At 40.7% G+C, this 22,145-nt stretch overlaps 2 protein-coding genes across 7 annotated transcripts; both read left to right on the top strand.

Annotated features, from left to right (window-relative positions):
• The first annotated feature begins 834 nt into the window (after positions 1 to 834).
• Positions 835 to 11,168, top strand: LOC148067820 (triadin-like). The gene is made up of 8 exons (XM_087806428.1): positions 835 to 1,240; positions 6,963 to 7,172; positions 8,599 to 8,724; positions 9,516 to 9,542; positions 10,357 to 10,383; positions 10,596 to 10,709; positions 10,824 to 11,032; positions 11,160 to 11,168. The coding sequence occupies exons 1-8, from the start codon at positions 1,225 to 1,227 to the stop codon at positions 11,166 to 11,168; spliced, it is 738 nt and encodes a 245-aa protein (XP_087662554.1). The 5' UTR covers positions 835 to 1,224.
• On the top strand, positions 11,137 to 20,206 carry LOC148067819 (uncharacterized). Of its 6 annotated transcripts, XM_087806159.1 has the most exons (27): positions 11,137 to 12,428; positions 12,558 to 12,701; positions 12,758 to 12,940; positions 13,001 to 13,069; positions 13,153 to 13,194; positions 13,262 to 13,312; positions 13,376 to 13,444; positions 13,532 to 13,567; positions 13,745 to 13,819; positions 13,890 to 13,943; positions 14,007 to 14,054; positions 14,240 to 14,341; positions 14,864 to 15,223; positions 15,326 to 15,367; positions 15,433 to 15,459; positions 15,538 to 15,570; positions 15,632 to 15,670; positions 15,840 to 15,890; positions 15,971 to 16,021; positions 16,107 to 16,145; positions 16,213 to 16,305; positions 16,373 to 16,408; positions 16,875 to 16,919; positions 16,989 to 17,012; positions 17,371 to 17,403; positions 18,411 to 18,452; positions 18,516 to 18,559. In XM_087806159.1, exons 1-25 carry the CDS (start codon positions 11,177 to 11,179, stop codon positions 17,400 to 17,402), a joined length of 2,997 nt encoding a protein of 998 aa, XP_087662285.1. In that variant the 5' UTR covers positions 11,137 to 11,176; the 3' UTR covers position 17,403; positions 18,411 to 18,452; positions 18,516 to 18,559. The 6 variants fall into 6 exon arrangements, with proteins under 6 accessions (XP_087662285.1, XP_087662281.1, XP_087662282.1 ...); XM_087806155.1 differs by lacking the exon at positions 17,371 to 17,403 and having other exon boundaries at positions 16,216 to 16,305; positions 16,989 to 17,016; positions 18,516 to 20,206; XM_087806156.1 differs by lacking the exon at positions 17,371 to 17,403 and having other exon boundaries at positions 18,516 to 20,206.
• The last annotated feature ends 1,939 nt before the right edge of the window (positions 20,207 to 22,145 follow it).

Below are 22,145 nucleotides of genomic sequence, written 5' to 3'. Positions count from 1 at the left end.
TTTGTGTAGGACGAGTTTACCTTGCATGCAGTGTGTTGTAAAAAAAAAGTGAACTCTACTGCCACCTACTGTTTAAGTGAGACTGTTATTAACATTAATTCAATTCAATTATTAAGATAAAAAATTTATGAGAGTGACTATGAGTAAGAACATCTGTTTTGCATTTGGAACATTTTCATTAATTCTAGACTTCTGGACTTTTTAATTTAATAAATCCATGCTTCGTTTAAACAAAATACACATACAAACTGTATAGATTTCGTTATTATATATTTACATTTGTTTTTAAATGATTGAATTAAAAAAAATAAATCTCATTAAACAGACAAAGATCTAAGTATATTCTTTGTTCAAGTGTGTTCCAATAATAGTATTTTTAAAGTGTTATCCTGCATTCATCATTAGCAAAGCAAGTTACTGTTTAACGTGTACTTTAGCTAAAAGTATTTTTTTTTTAGTGTCAGGCGACTACTTCTTAAAAACGGGAGGCCAAAGACTTGACTTTTCTCTTTTTCTCCACTTGATGACAGCTCTGCACCGGGCAGCAGAACTCCCTGAAGAAAGGGGATTGGTTGTGTCTGTGTGTGTGTGAGTGTGTGTGTGTGTGTGTGTGTGTGTGTGTGTGAACAGGGGGTGGGGGGGTAAGCTTGAACAGGGGTGTCCAGGTCACGCCTCTGGCCTAATAAGGCGAGGCAGAATGGCAGCGGCAGCAAGCTGCGCTAAGAATAACTCCGGTCCTATGAATGTTGCTGCTGCTTGGATTGAGGTCCATAAACTTGTGATTTCTCCGGTGTGTGTTGAATGTTGGGTGAACAACAATCACTTCCCATCAGTTCGATCCAAGTGTTCACACACTGGACAGTAGGTGGGAGGATGAAGTTACCGATCTCTCTATCCTCCATGATCTAATTCTGTAAGGGGTGGGAGGTACAGGGGGGCAGGATCTGCAGCTTCAGCCTCGACCAGGCAAAGGGCAAAGACACCGACCACCTTAACTTGGTCTCTGTCCGTCTCCTGCCCTCATCTGCTGGAGGAGAATCACTCTCTAAGGCCGGCTTGCAACTTTTCACTTTTCACTGACTCTCCACGACTGGTCCGAGTCGTCTGCACGTATCTACTGGACGAAGTTGGACTGAAGCTTAACACCAGGATTATAAGGATCCACATAATTGTTCCCCTTCATGGCACGTTGGTCTCCAGACAGGATTTAATGCGGGAACAACAATGACAGAAGCAGACGGTAGAGTATCGGCAAGTCTAACTCTCAGCTCTCTTGCACTGGAACCCGCTTGTTTTGTACACAGATTGGTTGTTGGTGTGTCTGAGAATTTCCTGATTGGAAGATTCTAAAAATATATAAGGGTATCATATATCGGCTATTAGCACTGACATCATTGCCGTTGAGACTGTCCAAATCACAAGTGTCAAACGTAAGGCTTGGGGGCCTAATATGGCCTAAAAAGTCTTTACATATGGCCCACAAGAGTTTAAAATACGTATATGATTGGTCACATTCAATACCACTTGAAAGTGCCGCGAAAACAATATCATCTCGAATGCATTGTTGTCTATATCTATAAAGGGCATTTAAGTCAGCTTGGTGTCTCTCTCATGGGTGATACAGGGGTCCTACAGGGGCCCAAAATGACTGCCGCGAAATAATCTCTGTCTGGACTAAGCCCTAATTTTTTGGTTAATATTGGTCCACAAAGGCCAAAAGAATCCTGAAAGTGCTACAATGGCATGAACAAGTTCAGTTGCTACATCTCTGTAGCTCAAATAAATAGTAGGGTTAGGGTTAGGGTTAGGGTTAGACCAGTCTTGTAAAGTATACATATATTAAACAAGTTACAGACTTTTAAAATTCTCAAGTCCTCCAATGTTTTTGGTCTTCTTTGAACCTTTAGGGGCTTTTGTCGGAGTCCATCGCCATCGGCCGATACATTACGCTAGCACCCCTCAGCAGTCCACGCAAGCATGTTTAAGGGACAATCAAATATTCACGCTGCCTTTGCCTTTTACATTTAAACATTTTCTCCACAGTTTTGTATCTTATAAAAGTCCCCGGGTAACGCTGGGTACCTAAGCTGGAGATATAAAAACTGGACTTACACAATTAGAGTGACAAACAACAGAGAAGCTCTACACCAAAATTAGCCTTCAAAAACTAGATCGATATCACAGTCTGTTTAAACTCCAATTTACTCTTCTGGGCAAGTTCCACCGACATGTGTCTTGGATCATCATTAAACTGTTTTTGGCTGCATGTAAAGGTAAACAAAGGCCTTTATGTGGACGACACTCTGGTGTATCTTTCACTTCGAGCGGAGAACCAGGGTCATCTGAGATGAGCTCAGAGCGGAGGTGGTTAAAATGTGTAGCCAGAATGTCTGCAGCACACCTCTCTGGTGAGGTCTTCCTGGTATGCCGCACTGGTAACAGGCCAAGGACATGTTCGAGGCATTCTATCTCTACAGTAGAAGCACCTCAGATTCCCTTTGAAGACTTTCAAGACATGACATACAGGGGTCCATGCCAGTTCCTGCTGCTGCCCCTGTGGCCCACATCATAGGGAGAGGAACCTCAACATAAATGAGGGTCAAAGACCCCTTAAACCATCATCATTTCACACCGAAAATAATCTTATTAGTCTCCATAAAGTGACAGTCCAAATGTGTGACCCCATACTGATATTAAAGGTTCAAATTATGAGACCAAAATAAAATCTGAAATTTAAAAAAGTTAGCTAGCCATTCAATATATGGACAAATGTCTATGGAGAAAAAAGAAAACAAGACATCAGCAGAATAATTCAAACACATTCAGAAAAATGTGAGGGAAAATGTAAATCCGAGATCACAGAACTAAGCAAAGCCATTCATTTTCACCAAACTCTTGAGTTCCTTGATTTTCCAGAGAGCGACAAAACAATAAAAAGATTTGTGGACGCAGACCAACTTAAATCCTCATTCTTTTTCTTTTTATCATTGTCTTTGGCATAGATTACCATTTTAAACATATAAAACAATAGTCAAAATGTAGAGTGGAAAACTCCTAAGTCTTCCTAAATCAAGAAACGTGTTGAAAAACCAAGTCAGAGATGTTAAAGAAAGTTCAATTTGTGAGCCTCAACTAGTGTCTCTGTCTTGATAATAGCTTGGTTTCTATGACAGCCATTTTTTTTTCAAAATAAATACATATTTCTATAATTTCAACAAAGTACAATTGCGAAGGTGATGACAGTGTTTACTATGCAGCAGTAATATTTCTCTCAAGTATAATGCAAACAAATTATCAGTCTCCTCTTTTGTATGTATATAATTGCATAAAGTTTTTTTCAACTGTGTGTTTATGATATATTTTCAATATCGGAGCATTTAAAGATAACATTTTTTATTGACATATAACCTCAGATTTTCACTGCTTCTTCTCAAACAGTCATATAAGGTTAGTAGTCCAGGAAAAGATGCAGATAAAATTAATGTTTATTTCCGACAATGTAGTATTTCAAAGAACAGTTTATCTGATTGGCTAGCATTTCTCCTCGAGCTGAAGCCACAACACATTCGCAAAATGAAAATGAAAAATCAGACACGTTCGGTTTCAGCTTTGACTGAATCAGTGGAGATGTCATTTGGATGTCGGTCTGCCCTGTCGTCTCCTCTTGTCAAGTTCTCGGCGACATACAGGAATAAAATAAAAATATTCTTCAATCTCTGCCACAACACTGCTCTGGTCTTCTGCCACAAATCTTCCCGCTGGAGCGTCACTTCCTGTAAAGTTCCTTCTAACCGGGACTGAATCTGACCTCGTCTCGACAATTAGTCCGGCCCCCTGAATAATACAAAAACAACATTTTGATTTATTCTTTTCAATTATTCTTTTCTAACAGTGCATGACAAAATCATAGGACCCCCCGTTTTAAGGGGAAACATTATTTTTTAGAGAAACTTCATAAAAATGAAGACTCAACTAATGTTATATTCTAAAGCTACCTACATTTGTATTGCTCTCTAAGAAGGTCTGGTTTGAAAGGTATCAAAATGTTATACTTTAAAATGGCACAGCACAACAGACATTAATGTTCCAAGGAATTTCTTTCTGTGAAGAACTCAGAGAGGGTTATTTGATTATTTGTGAGTAAGTAAGTAATTTATATTTGTAAAGCTCTTAACACAGACCAGGGTCACAAAGAGCTTAAAAAACAGAACAAAACAAATTAAAAAAAGAACAGGACAACATAGAGACAAACAAAGCAGCCCCAAGAAAATCAAGAAAAGGACAAATAAGAATATCTTCAGATGTTTCTTGAAGGAGTCAGTAGATCATCAAACACAGAAGAAGATGTGTTCAGGAACCATCAGCAGATTCTGATCCACAGACCTCAGAGCCTGAGCTGGGGTGTAAGGCTGGATCAGATCACGGATGGAAGGTCTGACCATGAATAGCTCTGAAATTAAGAACCAGGAAATTTTAAATTTGTAAAATTGATCTTGAAAGAAACTGGCAGCCAGTGAAGGGTTTCCATCTTGTTAATACACCAAAATAAACTGTTACAGTAATCTAAACGACAAGACACAAACACATGGATTATAAAATCTAGATCATGTTGTGACACCATTTCCTGAGTTTAGAGATTTTCCTCAGTTGCAGGAAACAGTTTTGGGTCATTTATTTTCACTGTTGCACTTTGTAGCTTTCTGGAAAACAATAAACTTTAACATTTTGGCACGACTGCGAACGTCACCATTTTTCTGTTACAAACTGACCCATCAGAAGGAAAAACGTTATGTGGCCCTCATAGGATACATTTTTGGGACCCCTGCTCTAAGGGTTTTAATTTCTAGGAAGCAGAAATCGCAGTTGTCAACTATTATTCAAAGTGTCCAGCACTAGACAGGAAGGGAGATTCAATTTTCACTATACAGTTTGAAATAAACAAATCTTCATGGATGTAACAGCAACACTTGAGTCTCTTGTTAGTCACAGATTCTCATGCAGATTATTAATAACACTGTCAAGCTCTAGCAGCCGCTTCGTAAAGGTCTCTGAAGAGTTCGGCTCTGTGCGCTCATTAGCTCGATGTTTTGACTGCAGGTTCCATTATTTCAAACAGTCCGACTCGGAAGATCCGCCCCTGACAGAAAAGCTGCCATGGATACTGAGGAGAACACCAACAGCAGCGAGACTCAGCCGTAAAAGGAGGAATCGGACACGGACGGACAGTCGAACCATTTAGAGCTGGATTTAGAGGCTTGTGTTTTAGGAGCCAAACAAGAACCTGCAGGAATGCCAGGCACAAACTGACACGCCTGACTGTTGTGCGACAGCACAGAAGTTGTGTTTGACCGAAAACATTCTTTGATGCCATCGGGGGAGCTCATTCATTATCTGGGAGCCAAGGCAACAAACAGTTTAGAAGTCTCAACTCCAGCGGGCCAGGCAGAGCAAAGTGTGTTGTAAGGTTTAACCAGGTCTTTGAGAGACAGAAGAATCTTTCAATGTAGGGGTCTTCAACCACCAGGTAGGGGGCCTGATACAGGTCTATGAGTCATTTCTTTAGCTGCACAAAAAACATTTATTTTTATTGGAGTTTTTATTATTACTGTCTAAAAGGTGTTTTATTTTGAAAAACTACTGGAATTTCTCTGATTTAATATAACCATGTAACCCTTCACAATTTAGGATGCTTGTTTTGGTCAAGTTCACCCAAAATATAAACTTGTGAAAGTTACTAAAAGACAAACTCATGAAGACCATTTTGTTTCTTAACCCAGGGCTCCTATATTTTCATGCTCTTGTGCGCTTGTTTTTTGCTGGTCATGCTATTTTCCTTCTCTGTTTTTCTGTTAGTAGAGAAGAGTATCCTCTCACCCAAGTATCTTGACTTAGTTGAGCCACACGTGAATCAATTTAGAAATAAGCAGAAGAAAATAAATACTATAAAAGGACCTGTGCTCAATGAACAGTAGGTGGCAGTAGCCTATTGTCACACAATAACACACACAACTGTCTCTCAGAGATCAATCTTTCCAACAATTGTTGAGTGTATTGACCAAAGTGTTGTAACATAAACATCAATATTTCTGCCTGTCACCCAATTCCCTCTCGTTTTTTGTTTAGTTGCAAGTAGACATTTTGGATCTCTACTTCGAAAAAAAACATTGGAATTGGAGTGTTCTTTATAACTTATCTTGAGTTAAAATGTAACGTAACTATACCTATTACAACTGTGGCCCACAAGAGTTTTAATGGGTATAGTTAGATAATACTTGATCTGAATTCTGGTTGTGCATCACTGTCTATAAAAGTTTCTGTTGTTCAGCAACGCTCCATTCGATGTGATGCATTGTACAGTGTGGAGTATCTAGGTCATGTGTATGTGTGTTTAAAGGGTCCGCTTAAGCTGTTTGACTCAGCAGTAACAGTAACTCAGAGTTGCTGCCAGGACGGCACTGAAGCGAGTCGACAGGTGGAGAGCTCCTGTGACACACACTCTCGTACGAGCCGCTACACTTGAAACCAAAGAGTGCTCAAATCAGAACAGAGTTTTCACCTCAGGTCTTTATCGCAATGTCACACATTAGCTGGACATTTAACTTGATTGACGGATCGAGTGTGAGGGATAGGACGAGGTACGACAAAGAGCAGTGAAAACTCTCAGATAATCCAAGACATTCTTCTTTCTGCTTCTTCTAAATCAGTCTTTCTGATCCCAGGATGTGTCAAGCTAAAGTCTAAAGGGTGTCTCAAATATCGAAATTGTGTTGTCATGCAAAATATGTAGATTAATATGGCCTTATCATCGCTTGACTGCTCCAGAGATAAGAAAATTAAAAGTCTAAAAAGTGGATCAGATTGACGTCAGCTATTTTTGCACGTTTAGCTCATTAGATTCTAATGATCAACCTTACTGGAAGTACAAAAGAAATGACCATCTGACCTTAATGTTTGCCCCACAGTGAGGTATTCAACCACCACCACCACCATGGTCATTGAGGCGAAGAACGGAGACGCGGGTTCAGCTCGGATTTCCAAGAAAAACTTCACGGACGAACTCTACTCCACCTTCAGCTCGCCGCTGGCCTGGATCTTGGTTCTGGCCCTCCTCATTACATGGACTTGTGTTTTTGTCATCTTGTTCGATCTAACAGACTACAAAACCATCTCAGGTAAGCAAAGTCTTTCAGTTTGAAACCTTTAATTCAATAATGATATCTGGACCCAGAATTTACAGTAAATGAACTATTTCACTGGTGCTGGCACATCTGTTTTCTACCACCTTTGGTGGACAGTTGTCCACCTAAACTGGACTTACTGTAGTATCTGTGATGTCACCCGTCCTATACTGAACCACAGTTCTAAAGGCAATCCGGAAATTCAGTCTTCTGGTCACGTCAGCCACGTCTATTATTTTGCAAAATAAAACCTGAGTGGAATATAGTCAAAAAGAGAAATGCTGTTTTTAAAGAAAGTCATCACCGTACAATGTGTGTTGAAATCCAGTGGCGCGTCGTGCATTTCACACATAGGACTTCAGTGGCGCACGTTTGAATGCGATTCAATCACTACTTTAAGGTTATTTATACACTGTTATAGGTCAGTAAGACGTTTAGATCATCATGAAATGAACACAACATCAGTGCATTATATCAAAATATCACTCTGACTACAGTCTGTGTGGTTTCCATGGCCACGACACACATGCTCTGCATCGCCCCCCACCCTGAAATTGCCCGAGTTCCATTTAAAAAAAAAACTGTTTGTCGACAATATTTTGTGTTTCTACTTCACTTCTTCTGCTGAACTGCTTCTCGACACTTTCTCGCCCAACCAGATCGCCCCCCTCCTCTGGTCAGGAAGGTTTTAAAGGACTCGGGCCGTAGAGGCAAGACTCGTAACTAACCCCTGCTGCACCTTGCAAAAGACAAACTAACTAGTCGAGCTACTGTCGGGTTACTGTACAGTCTGGTCGGCGTAATTCTCTTTGAATCTGCATTCTGTCTGATTGTTCATGACATAGAGACTAGGGATGGGTATCGTTTACGTTTGATCTGGTACTGGTGCCTAACTGGTATTTTGGTGTACAAAATGGTACTTAAATACTGATCAACTTTCTGTATTTTAGACCCAAATAGGCACCAGAAAAAGGCACCAAAATCTATCTGTCTGGTTACTACCATTAATGTCAGAACGGGTGACACCATGGTACAGAGTATTGGTGCCCATCCCTGATAGACTGTGTACAAATGTTGAGTCCATCATTGATTGCAGTTGTTCCCCTTAGTGGTATCTCTTGCATTTGCTTAAATATTTCTATTTGAAAGTATTACTGACTCAAATGGAACTATTTAAGTTATTAAGAAACGTCTGTCTCCCTGGTCGTATTTGTCGTGATGACCTTCACTCATCCAACCGATACCACAAAAGTGATCCAAGGGGTTTGATTTGTTCAACGAATGTACAGTTGGATAAGGGAAGGTCAGAGGTCATGTTGATATTTGCACTCTCCTACATGTGGAGTCTTTGTTGGACTTGGTGTGTTCTCGAGACACTTGACATGACATGAACTCTGTGAACTCTGACCTGTCGCACCAGGTGGCCTCAGCAGAATCGGCTCCGACCCCGTGAAGGCGGTGAACGAGGTGGTAGAAGAATCGTCAAACGTCTTGAGCTCCATATTCAAGTTCGCAGCAAACCTGGTGGCACCTGAAGAAGACGACGGTACACACTCACCAACACAACCATCAACTGTTGGATTTACAACATGAGAGTGGATTAGCCATGGGTTAGGGTTAGTGTTTAGGGTAGGACAACATTATCTAGGACCCCTAGTCTCTGTTTAAAATCTCTATGTACAAATGGGCTTCATTGATGGTGTTTCTGATTTCCATGTTCAAGACTTGAACATTGTAGAGAAGGAAGGAAAGACTTTTGTCAATGACCTCATTATTTTGTTAAAACCTTTGTTTAACTTCCTGCTTTATCTTTTCGAATCTTGGGGTGTTAGTCTCAGGTCAGAATATCAGATGATTGTTGTAGATTGTTGCAAGATTAATTTAAATTAATAAGGTATAAGGTGGAGCCTCAGTTGTTGTTTGATGATAATGAGGATTATATTCCAACATGTTTTTTTAACTAAACACTATTTGTTCAGAAGCGTCTTTGAGTTGAATTACCTCTTTACTGTGGCAGTAGAACAAGGTTTAAAAGTTAGATGTACGTAGAAGTAAAAGTAGAAAAGTTGAACCTGAAAACAGATGGAAATAAATAAATACATTTGCCAAATTTAAAGAAACTCAGGGCACATCTAGCTGGGCTAGAGGTCATGTGATGAGATGGAGATTGAGTGCAGATAAAGATGAGTGTTGGATTCTTTGATGAAGCAAAAGATCTAGAGGATTTCTTGAGTGAAGACCACACCTTAAGACACATCTAGCATGACTATTTTTTTTTACTGAATCCAACAATTTGACCTGAGCTGAAACTGTACTATCTTTACCTCTGATCCACAGGAAACCTCTACGCTGTTCGGAAAAAAGGTTTGTACGCTTTCTTTTTGTGCAACCACACGCACACCTGGCTAGCTAATATACTAGATGTCTAGGAATTTTAAGAAGCGTCTGTTGGGGTTAGAGAGACTCTATAGTTACCTATGGGTTATGTGCTTAGAATCAAATGATTGTGTTACCGATACCTTGGATTATACTCATAAATCTTCTAGGACAGGAAATTACTAAACCACAATGCACTCTTTGGAACTGATCATATCTGACGGTGAAGCTGTGGGAACAAGGATTAGCAGCTTCAAGTTGAACATTTTGAATTGAACTAAAGGGGAGTTTTGGTTATTACCTGAAAGAATTGATTTTCCGGTGAGCTGTCAACAAGACTCAGTACAGAGCTCATGACTCAAATATCGGAGGGGAAGTTTGGGAAAGTGGCCACGTTCATTTGAAAGATTTCCAAGGCCGCAGAGTTTCAGGGCGAGACGATTCCCTGATCCACCCTGGATTGGGATCGACTGAGAAATGTGACGGTGAAACAATCAGATGTAACAGTTTTAAGCTGATTTTATGAACCGTCTCAAAGATTTACGTTGGTTGGAGGAGGAGGAGGAGGAGGAGGTGAAGGTGAAGATTAAAAAAGAAAAAGGTACTTGGATGTTACATATTGTGGTGCTCACTTTTTCTCTCCCCTGTAACTTTCAACTAAATGTGTTTTCGAGAGCGTGTGATGATTAATTAACTTCCCGTCCGACTTCTTCCTCAAATTAAACACAATTTTTCTTTGACTAAATTTTAAGTCAAACACCATGAATCAAAGGTTCTTGCTGACTTCTCCTGTTTGTTACAGGAGAGTTTCTGCCTTCACGAAATAAAGGTCTGTGCCTTCTATTCTTCTAACACATATTTAAATCTATGTGTATCTGTGCGTGTGTTTTTGTAAATACTTGTGTACATACAGAGGTACAGGTCTTTTTGTTTACTTGTATTAATGTATATCTGTATGTGTTGGGAATATTAGGGTGAAAACAATGGAGCTTTAGAAATAATTTTTGATTCGTCAAACTTTGTCGTTTGTTTTGTATGAAGTTGTGGAGATGCAGGTGAAGAAGAGTCGACCCGCAGTGGAGGTGGTGGAGGAGGAGGAAGAGGCGGAGAGAGATGAAGAAGGAGATGAAGAGGAGGCTCCAGAGGAGGCCGGGGGCGAAGATGAAGAGCTGGAGGAGGAGGAACTAGAGGAAGAAGAGGAGGGGGAGGCAGGAGAGGAGGAAGATGGGGAAGATCTAGATGAGATTGAGGAGGAGGAGTATGATGAAGATTATGAGAGATATTATGAGGAGGATTACGAGGGGGAGGAAGAGGGGGAAGACGAAGATCTTGAGGATGGGGAGGAGGAGCTCGAGGAGGAAGAGCTTGAAGAGGAGGAGGAGGAAGAACTTGGGGAGGAGGAGGAAGAGGAAGAACTTGAGGACATGGAGGGGGAGCTCGAGGAGGAAGAGCTTGAAGAGGAGGAGGGGGAAGAACTTGTGGAGGAGGATGAGGAGGAGGAGGAGGAAGAACTTGTGGAGGAGGAGGAGGAAGAGGAAGAACTTGTGGAGGAGGAGGAAGAGGGAATGGAGGGAGAGGAGGATGAGGAGTTTGAGGGTGAGGAAGACGAGATAGATGTTGAGATGGATGAGGAAGAGGAAGGCCAGGAGGAGAAACCTGCTGAGGAGCAACATGATGAGATTGAAGAAGCCACACTTGTGGGTGATGAAGAAGATCATGACGAAGAAGATGGTGAAGATGGAGCAGGAGCTGCAGATGAAGAGGACGAGGAAGAGTCTCCTGATCCCATTTCAACTTCTGAGGATGATGATGATGTTGATGATGACGACGATGACGATGATGATGATGTTGAGGATGATGACAGCAGCGACGAGGCGTTCCTCGGCTCCACAGACTCTACTGAATCCGTAGTTCTCTCTGATGATGAGGATGATGAAGATGACGCTCTGGCAGATGATGTCGCGACTTCAGTAAGCGAGGACATCGTCGATGAAGACGACGATGATGATGATGACGATGATGATGATGACAATGATGATGATGACGATGATGAGCTTGATGATGATGAAGTTTCTGAAGAGGAGAAGCTCCCTCTAGTTCCTACTGACGATGAGGTCTATCAGATCCTCGTCAAAGAGCTTGTGGACGCCTCAGATGGCGATGACGAAGAGCTCCCTCCTTTGCAAGATGAAGATGATGATGACCTTCCTCTTGTTGAAGTTGATGACGACATACTAGCAGAGGAACACCTACTCGAAGAAGCTACTAAAACTCCTGACGATGATGAAGATGATGCTGCTGATGATGATGATGGTGATTTGGACCCATCAGATCTTGACGTTTCCATCGCATCATCGGACAACTTTGCAGACGACGAGGATGACGGTGAAGATGACTCTGATTTCGATAAACAAACTGATAAATACGGTGATGATGAAGAAAAAGATGATGGCATCAAAATACCTGTAGATTTACCTGATGATGATGATGATGATGATGAAGACCGTGATGATGAAGATGACGAGGTTAACCTTCAATCCCCTGAGGGCACTGACAGTGGGGTCATGGCCGATGATGACGACGACGACAAGACAGACACCGAGACTGTTTTCAGTGATGACGTCATTCTGGAAACTTCTGATGAGGATGATGATAATGACGACGATGAAGAGCTGGATTCCAGTTCACAAGAGTTCCCACATGATCACGAAGATTCTATTATCGATGATGATGACGAGGAGGAGGAAGCTGAACAAGCCTCTTTAGAGTCTAAAGCTTCTGTGGATGAAGATGATGAAGATGATGATGATGATGATGACGAAGATAAAGACGACGATGAAGTGGATGATACTGATGAAGATGTCCTGCTAAAAGGTACATCCTACATACTGTATGTTAAATATTCTTCAATTAAAATGTCCCACTTTACTTTTGTTTGTTTGTTTTTTGTAAAATACATGTATAAATATTAATTGCTCATGGCAAATACACTTTTTTTTGTAGTTTTGACTGCAGAAGCATTAACTGATAAGGGGCCGATAAAGACAGAGGCAGATGAAGATGATGATGATGATGATGAAGATGAAGACGAAAAGTTGGATCAAACTGATGAGGACAAATCCGAGCAGGACGGATCTGAACAAGCGAGTGAGTAAAATCCTGGAGACTCTGATCAGCGACTCATGTATCGACCTGCTCTTCAGTCCTCGTCGCTGCGGCGACGGAGGAAGAGGAGGATGAAGACGAGCCGCCGACCTCTGAACCGCTGAAGTCACTCGACGAAGCTGAAGACACGAAAGAGGAGGAAGAGGACGGTGGTGAAGAGAAGGCGACAGTGAATGTGAGCAAACCTCTGTCTGATGATGAAACTCCCAAGAGTGGAGAAGGTAAGAGGTGATGAAGATGAGGATGATGAGGAGGAGACATTAACTGACAACGCTCTGCAGCACCAGAGTGTCCCTGCATGCACTCAGCAAAGACCAAACAGAAGGAAGTCAAAGCTGCGGTGAAGAAAGGTTTGAGTTTTTAATCTATTCAAATGATTCACCTGCTAGAGAAGTGTGCCATGAAGTGAATGATCTGCTCTGTCTGGGTTCAGATTCTCCGAGGAGAGTGTCGGCCATAAGGTCCAGAAGAAAAGGTACCAAAAACAATCCGGATGGTCGCTCCATTGATGATGATATTGAAGTCACAATTTTTCTTTTCAGAGCCAACAAAAACCGCTACGGCTCCCACCGACAGCAAGCCAAAGAAACAAGGTCCTACAAGCTCAGCTTGATCCAAACATGGAGACGTTTGAAGTAACTCTACTCTCTTCACAGCTATGCCGAGGATCGCAGGTCTGGGAATGCCTGTCCGGAGGGTCCGCAGGTTTCCAGAGTTTCTGAGAGGTGAGGTGACCTCACAGAACACTGTGATGACGAATGACTACCAGCAATGATTTTTTCTAACTATCTTTCATTCTTGAAATAATGAAGGTAAAAAAGAAGAGAAGCCCAAGACTTCCAAACCAGGTGAGACTCCTTGGGTGGAACAATGGATGACGGTGGACGTTAACATTCATTAAAATCTTTTTTTTCAAACATTTGTCCTTTTAATTGGGGGTGTGTTACATTTTAAAACCTAATATGAGTTTGATTATTTAAATGTAATGTGACTCTTCTGCTACTATACTTATGGTTTACCGTCAGTTCCTCAGAAACAACCCAAAAAGCAGACTGAGACTCAACCAGAACCAGAACAAGAACCAGAACAAGCACAGGAAGGTATTGTACACAATGGAAAACTGATTATTTGTGAGTTTATTTACTTTAAAAGAACGTTTTTTTTCACCAGTTGGTCCGTGCAGGCCGGCCCCTGTCTACTGCCCGTCGCCCCCTGGCTGGTATGGTGAGTGTCAACACGGATCAGTTTGAACCTGTTGCTGGTCTCAGTCAACATTGCTTCTTTCAGTTCACCACATCGTGACAGACAACCCATATCCACCGCCTACCTTGTCAGGTGACTATTTTCTGTGTTTAGTTCTAGTTCATATCACTGATGACACGATGTAAAGAACATAATTGCCACAAACCAGGGGTCCAGAAGACCGGCTGTCACACCAAAAACCTTGCTCAGTTGCCCACAATCTGTTAGGTGCAAGCTCCCCTTTTGCAGTCAGTCTCACCACCTACCCTCCTGTGTAGGTGGAAAAGCCCTACATTCTGGATCAACCGTCCTTCCCAAGTCACCCTATACCTCCTTGCCATGGCCATTTACATCACTGCCATACCACCAGCCTCCCTGGGGTATCTGATTTTCTCCCAGTATCCCCACCTCTCTCCCCGTTTTAGTCACTTTATCCCCTTTGTGTTCTAAAAACATCCCTGCTCGATGCAACATCCTAAATCTGTTGCTACCTACCTTCATCTGTTAGGCACTTTCTTGCCTGTGAAAGGCCAACCCTATGTTTACCACTATCCACCTTGCATCACCATACCCTAACCCTTTCCTGCATTGCCCTTTTCATGTTTTCGGTTCATTTTCAAGTACTCTACCTCTTTGCACCACCGACCCTGTGATATTTACCTTCCTCCATGTGGCCATTTGCCTGACTGCAATGGACACTACCTTCCCTACTTGCAACTACTAACCTCCCATCACCAGAATTCAAACCCCTAACCATAACTCGCCTTGGCCATTCTTGTTGAAGTACACCCCCTTCGTACACCAACAAAGTTGTCTCCCTGTGTTGGCCATTCACCTCTGCTTATGAACCACCCACACGAATGCTCATCAATTTCCATGACCTCTTATATTTTACTTTGTAGCCCCGTCTGCTCCGGTTCTGACCGCCCACCCGGTCCACCCTGGTGCTCCACCGATGCAACCATTCTACCAGCAGCAGCACATGCAGCATCTTTATGCTCAATACCAACCTTATCCCCAGCCCCCTATGCAGCCTCCACCAGAGGGCGCACAGCAAGCTTCTCCGCCACCAGCAGAACCATCAACTGAGTCCCCACCAGAACCCGCTCAGCCAGTATCTGAGCCGGAAACACAGCCAAAACCGGGGCCTATCACCGTATCACCACAAGAGCCTGAGGTGCCAGTTGAGACAGTTCAACTGAAAACAACGGAACCAGAACCAGCTGCTGTGCCTAAGACTGTGGAAGAACCTCCAGTAGATGGTGAGAAAGACTTGTTCGAATCTATAACAATCCCATGGAATTCAAACTTCACAACCTAGATTATGGTTTTAAACCCTTTGTAACACTTCTGTTCCCTTCAAGAGCCAAAGAATGCCACACTGGGAGTAAAGACCGCAAAGAAAGGTCAGTCCTTGAGATCCTTCTCTCCTCCAACTGTCCGATGTTAACATGCATCTAAATATTTCCAGAGTCCAAGAAGAAAAGTGAAGAGAAAGGTAATGAGGTCAACCTTGTTCGTCAACAGTTTCATGTTGAGGGAAACGATTTAATATCCTCTCGTGTTTCCTCATCAGAGTCTGCCGATGATAAGCGGAAGACAACAACAGGTAAGTCATGTTGATATCTTAACTGTGTTTGCATCTGAACAAGACTCTTCTCTTCTTCTAGTTGTGAAGAAAACTGGAAGACAGGAGGCTGCAAAGAAAGGTAAGAGCCATTCATCCATTTTTCTATTTGCATCAGTGCATAAAACTTCTACCTTTCTTTGATTCTTACTCTGTCAACGTACACTTCGTCTGTTGTCCATCCACCTCTCCTCCTGTTAATGTATCCATCCCTCTGTTGTTTATCTACATCTATATTTCACTTGCTCTAGAGGCAGCAGGCAGAAAAGAGAAGACCAAAACCTCAGCAGCGGCAAATAAAGGTAATTGATGATTCAGTCATGGAACACTAGGGGGCGCTTGGAACAGTTAAAATTAAGTGTCAACGTCACCTCTAACACAGCAACACCAGCAGCTGTCAGTCAAAAAAGAAAGTCAGCGACTGAAAAGTCAGGTATGTTACATCAGCCAAAAACATTATGACCACTAAACGTGGTCAGCACAAGTGATTATTATGTTGTTTATTTTAATATCCAAAGCGCCACAAGCAAGAAGAACGACCAAGATGACAAAGGAAGGTAAAAGAAATGTTTCCACACCATTTATGTACGATATTAAAAAATTAACGTTTTTTTGGGGGGGAAGCAGAGCCAGAACCACGATCCCAGCCGCTCAGGGCGAGACGGAGACTGGAGCCCATGAAGAGAGCTAATGTGACAACTGTGACGAGAGAACCAAGTGAGTGATTTCAGACCCACAGGAAAAAAATGTTTACTTGAAACTGATTTATGTTTTTCAATTTCAGCCAAGACAAGAACAAAGCTCATGACAGAAAAGAAAAGTAAGACGGTAACACAGTTGACACTGAATCATGCTCACATAATAGTCAGTTCTTCAGCCTCACAGCAACATGGTTCCATCCCACCTTGAAGTTTGAATTGTTCCTTGTTTCCTCCTGGTTTCCTCCCACAGAATCACAGATTCATTGGTGTCTCCTAAAATGATAAACACTTTTTTCTATGTAGTCAAGGCTTATAACCATTGTGTAACCGGATACATACAGTTGTGCTATAAAACCACTGTAGGGGTTTCAATTCAAACACCTTCTAATTCCATTTGAAGTAAAGCCCTTACAGTAGTTATCAGACAAAAAATATTTATTCTTATAGACCCACTCAAAATAGGTACTACACCCCATAATATTTGGACTTAAAGGGGCAATAAATATCCTTTAATTTTCTCAAAAATAGTCAGTTTGGTCAAAGGTTCAAACACAAAGCAGGTTCTCATCAAGTCTGTGGTTACAGGAACATCTGTGAAGGATGACAAGGTGTACCTGAAGGCAACGGAAGGTTTGAAAACTTACCCGACTAGATTCTGTCAGAAGAATCATTGTGATGGTTCTTTACTTTGTCTTCCAGATAGAGACGAGAAGAAGAAGACCAGTGAGTTAAATAAAAAACGAAAACAAGACCATGTACTAAAATAAACAAATGCATTTTGACTGCAAAATCAAGCTAGATAAGTATCAAACTCCAAAAAAAAAAAAAAAAAAGATAATTTAAAGAAGAAACGTGGAGCAGTCAACATGTGGATATGAAATTGATCTTGAAAAAGAGGTCAAAACAACATAAATAATTAATCCATAAAAGACCTGACCTGGTACAGTTGGCTTGGCTTGAGTGCTGCTCTAATCTTTTTCCTTCGATGCATCATCTTTCACGTCATTCTTGTTAATAACTGGTTCCAGGAGAGCCACTAGACCAGATTTTAAACCAGATCTTTCATTTATATTTGTTGTAGAGATTGGAATCAGAGCTTCCCATAGAGCCTGAGGTATTCGTCCTCCTCTCTCTATCCCTCTTTTCCTCCACTGGTTCACCCGGTACGAAAAAAAAAAAAAACTCGTCCAAATCTATTCACGCGACTCACCTTTTGACTCGTTCTGAGGTGAGATTAAGACTTTTTAGCAACAATAAGACTGAGCTGATCCAAGAGATCCCTGAAGCAAATCACATTATTTATTAAATACACGAGTTTCTTTCTTTTTTTTTCTTGCCGAGTCATCCAGCAGAGAGATTTGACTCCCACCATCCCGAGTGATCCTCACCACCCGCACAACACACACCAGTCAAAAGTTAATTTGTCAGGTTTAGTCTCAGGAGAACAAAACAAGACCTGAGTCCGTTTTAAAAGCCAAAAATTGCAGGTAACAAGTTGTTTATACGAAAATATTAAATAGTGTTTTTTTGTCACAAGCTAACAGCTTATAATGCTAATTCATGTCGCAGACTCACACATCATGAAAACTCATTCAATCTAAATTCATGTTCAAAATTAATCTACAAACATTTGAACTTGAAAGTAATTGTCGTGCGGAAAATGTATATTAGCAATTCGCTAATGGTCCACAGCTGACTTACAAAAGTAAAGGAAAAACCAACACTAAAACTAATATAGAAATACACACAAAATACACAAAAGTTAACACTGAAAAGGCTAATGCAAATAAATATAACTTTATATTTATAAAAATTAAACTAGACAACGGTTCAAACAGACATAAGAAATTACACTTTAAAAAATACAAATTAAGCACCAACACAAACACCAAACAAGAAAATCCATCAGTAACAGTACAAATCAACATAAGACACATTATCAGACAAAAGGTGAAAATACACTAGAATGAAGAAAAGGACACAAACTTCAAAATACGAAAAGAAGTCAAACCAAATGACTCGAAGATCATTCTTCATCGACACGCATGCTAACTCCTCCCGCCCTCGCCGTGACACGCTCACAAAGGTTAACAAGCCACTGATTGAACCTGGTTCTTGCAGAGACGCCGCAGAGGCCGGACGAGACTCCAGAGAAGAAGACAGGTGAGGACCGTTCGCAGCGACTCGTGGATCGTTGACGTGTAACACAACGTTCCTTCCCTGCAGGACAAAGATTCTTCCAGTGCATCTACATCCCTGGCAAAAATGCACACTACCCTCTCCGACCTTTCACCCCGGCCATGTCCCCCACCATGATGACGCCCGCCATCAAGGCCATGCTGGAGCAGCAGCGAGCCGCCAGGTCGCCCGGACAGTAGCACGGCCGGACGTCACCGCCACACAAGAAACTGACTCTATGGCTTCGTGGTCGAGCTCCTTGTTCATGCGCAACACGCTTATGTCTTACGCATCATGACACCCCGAGAAACTTAGGTGTAAATATCCTGACGACAGTTTGAAATACATGCTGAGATTCCTCGACACATGTTCAACTCAGAGAGACACACATGCACAAACATGTTGAGTTCAGTGAATGCATAACTACAATCGGATTAATTTCACTATACCGTAAAACAAGTGTTAAAACACAAAAATACATTTCATTATGACAAATGATCGTGTTATATTTGCGAGTCTCCTCACATTAAATGTGTCGTAAATCCTTGTGAAATTATAGTAAAGACATTCAAAATCCAAAGTAAATAAAACTAGTTTGAAAATCAATTTTCCTGATTTGGAACAAATGACCTTCTTGACCCTAGGGTGCCTTCCTTATTTTACTTAAAGACATCATTCATGAGACAAATATATAAGAAAATATGTATTAATATCCCCCTGAAAAAAACAAATCTAAAATGGTATGGCATGAAAACATAAATTACAATATTTTATTTCAATAACAATCCTTATCTATTCAGAATCAGAGTAATCTTGTGATAAACTGTTCAACCAAATTAATAATTAAGCTCAATTTGAGTTTTTTTTTAACAGAATAAATAAAATAAAATAATGAAAAACAAGAGTTGTATTGAGTTGACTTTCACTCAAACTGGATTCAAAACAGTTTCTTTTTTTTGTTGTTGTGATATTGGTCAGTGTGAGCTTTATTTTGCTGTAGAAGGTATTTTTAGTTATTACTACGCTCATATGTGTTAGAGGTGAGGAGCTCCCACCCTCGACCGCCAACATCCTCTCGTCTCTGATCACCTGGACTGGTTAACAACAACAACTACTTATCTACATTTAGACATAAAAACATAAACTTTGGATTTATTAAATATAAAAAAATAATACCAGGGATTTGTTCCCCACAGAAATATACATTTAAATATATAAATAAGTTGATGAATGGTACTGATTGAAGCAATAATAGATAAATGGTTTAAATAAAAAAAAAAGAGAACTATATTCTGTATTATATTAATATTTTATTACACACTCGCTCAGAGACGAGTGGGATCCAGCGTGGAAACTTGACTGAGACCAACAGACTTTGTGATGTCTGCTGTTACTGGTTAGTCTTTGACGGAACTCTTTAGAGATTCTCTTTTCTACGAATGTTGACAAACCTCGCACCGACACTGGTCTTCGCTCGCGACACATGAGCCTCAGTTCGTCGCCTCACGCAAAAGGCTGTTTGTGTCCTCGAGAGGAACGAAACGCTCGAGACTTTTTTGAGATGTGAAAATGTGGACGTTGTCGGTCGAACATCGTGGCCCCGCGACTGTCGACCCTGCGGCCCGGAATGAAAAGGTCGACGTGAAGGTGTGAAGATCCGACGGGAAATCTGCCACCTTCAGAAGAGGAACATGTTTACGGACATGTCGTGAAATGATTTGTAATTTAATAAACGTGATTGGGAGATGATTTCTGGTTGTTGGAGTCAGGGTGTGAGAGTTTGTGTTAGTCCGTCTCTTCCGGTGTTGCCTATACTTATGCGTAGAGTCACGAAAAAAGGCTTAAATAGTAACAAATCTCCTCACAACAAACACTTGTGCAATAAAATGAAAACACGCATGAGTGAATCAAAGAGCAACATGTGCAAATCACAATAAGTGAAACAGAAATCTACCTGTACGTCCACATATTGAGGTGTGAATGTCAAAAACCAATGAAGTGCGAATCAGAGACTGTGAGTGCAAACCAGTGACATTTGTCGATACGAAACCTAGCGGGTGATCCCAGAGGTGCTGATCTAAAAAGCGTTACACAACTACACAAATCAAACATTTGTGTGTGCAAATACGAAAAAAAACTGTTTGAACGGCAAAACTCAAACAGACGCGTGCGAATCAGAACTCTATTGTTTGCAAATCTGTTGACATTTAACCGTTGTTTAAATGAACGTGCAGATGAAACAAACCTTTGTGTGTTCATTATGAAATCCTTGTGTGTGGATTACACAACCTAAATATGCAACTGCAAAAAGCATGCAAACTTTGGCTGAATGATGCACATGTGCGATTCACAAACAAGTTAATCCAGATCAGAAACTGATTGGGTGTTTAAGAAATTCGAAACCATAGGGGAAAAAAAACGAATGTGTGTGAATCAGAAAAGTGTTTTAAACACCACATATAAATGAAAGTGAACCGTATAAAAGTTTGTGTGCGATTCATTAATCATGGCGAGAATAAGCCGCTGTAAATACAAACGTGTGCGATTCACTCATGTGGAAACGTAGACAGGACTTTATCAAGTCAACAAATCAAAGTCAAAAAATGATGTGTGTCTGAATTTTATTTTTGTTCCTTGTACATAATACATTTGAGCAAACTGCCTCTGAGGACATTTACACGATAAAACATCTGCTAACTGAACAGTCGTCAGCTCCTAGAATATATTGATAACTCCACTATTCAGCTCCGCCTCCTAACCTGCAACTATACAATCAAATAGAAGTGAATAAATAAATAAATAAACTCGACAGTGCGCTCAGGAAATGAATCACGTCCCGAAATATAATACATTTTCTGATCGTACATCTAGAGAGCGGAAGTGGCTTTGGCTCCGAGGAACATCAGTGAGAAACCAGCCTTCAAAATAAAAGCATGTTTTTATAATACATGATAGTCAGTGAATCAAGAGTTCAGTCGAGAAACCAGACGTTTAAAAAAAGTAAGCTGTGTGAGTGTTGGTTACAGAGCACAGACCTTTATTTTGAAAATCCTTAAATACAAAAGTGAGTTTTCCGGGTTTGTGATGGACAAAAATGTATTTGCCAAAATTATGTTTCCATTTTTTGATTTTAGTTGATATGTCGCATTCCCAAGATAAATACCATGATCTGTCTGGTTGCCAAAAAAATAAAGAAATAAAAATAAATTCTACTTTAATTTTCTTTAATTGCAAAACCAGATTTTTCTTCTTATCAACATGAAAATGATGAATTATAATAAATAAGAGTCCAACAATGGAAAGTTTCGGGCCATAAACATTCACCATTTTGACTTCACATACACTTTTAAATTGTTTAATACTGTCAATGATCGCAACATAAGCTTCGATGACCAATTGTCAAAGAGTATTATTAAAAAAAACTTAAAAATATAATCAACATAGCAATAGACATTTTTACTCCAAATTCTTAAAGATGAACAACACATGACAGCAAATGAAGCTTATCGTAAACTTTCGGTATTTCTGTTTACACCTTTCATCAAAAATGCAGTAATACTTTGAAAAAATACTATGACCACACAGAAATAGCGCCCCCCACAGGCTTTCACTGGAGACAGCTGAGCTTAATTTAACGGACAATGTTTTTGGTTTAATGATATAAACTAGTTGTTTTTA

This window comes from Callionymus lyra, chromosome 13 (assembly GCF_982586985.1).
Source record: "Callionymus lyra chromosome 13, fCalLyr1.hap1.1, whole genome shotgun sequence".
In the NCBI taxonomy this organism is placed as follows: domain Eukaryota; kingdom Metazoa; phylum Chordata; class Actinopteri; order Syngnathiformes; family Callionymidae; genus Callionymus; species Callionymus lyra.
The sequence above is the reverse complement of the archived record's forward strand: the minus strand, read 5'-3'. Positions and strand labels throughout refer to the sequence as shown.

Excerpts from the sequence above, each read along its gene's own strand:
- LOC148067820 (XM_087806428.1), top strand. Across the intron at positions 8,725-9,515 it reads GGCACCTGAAGAAGACGACG|GAAACCTCTACGCTGTTCGG; the intron begins GTACACACTCAC and ends TCTGATCCACAG. Across the intron at positions 10,384-10,595 it reads TCTGCCTTCACGAAATAAAG|TTGTGGAGATGCAGGTGAAG; the intron begins GTCTGTGCCTTC and ends TTTTGTATGAAG.
- LOC148067819 (XM_087806154.1), top strand. The coding sequence starts at position 11,177 with ATGGATGAGGAAGAGGAAGGCCAGGAGGAGAAACCTGCTGAGGAGCAA. Across the intron at positions 14,342-14,863 it reads ATACCACCAGCCTCCCTGGG|CCCCGTCTGCTCCGGTTCTG; the intron begins GTATCTGATTTT and ends TTTACTTTGTAG. Across the intron at positions 16,409-16,874 it reads GCTCATGACAGAAAAGAAAA|GAACATCTGTGAAGGATGAC; the intron begins GTAAGACGGTAA and ends CTGTGGTTACAG.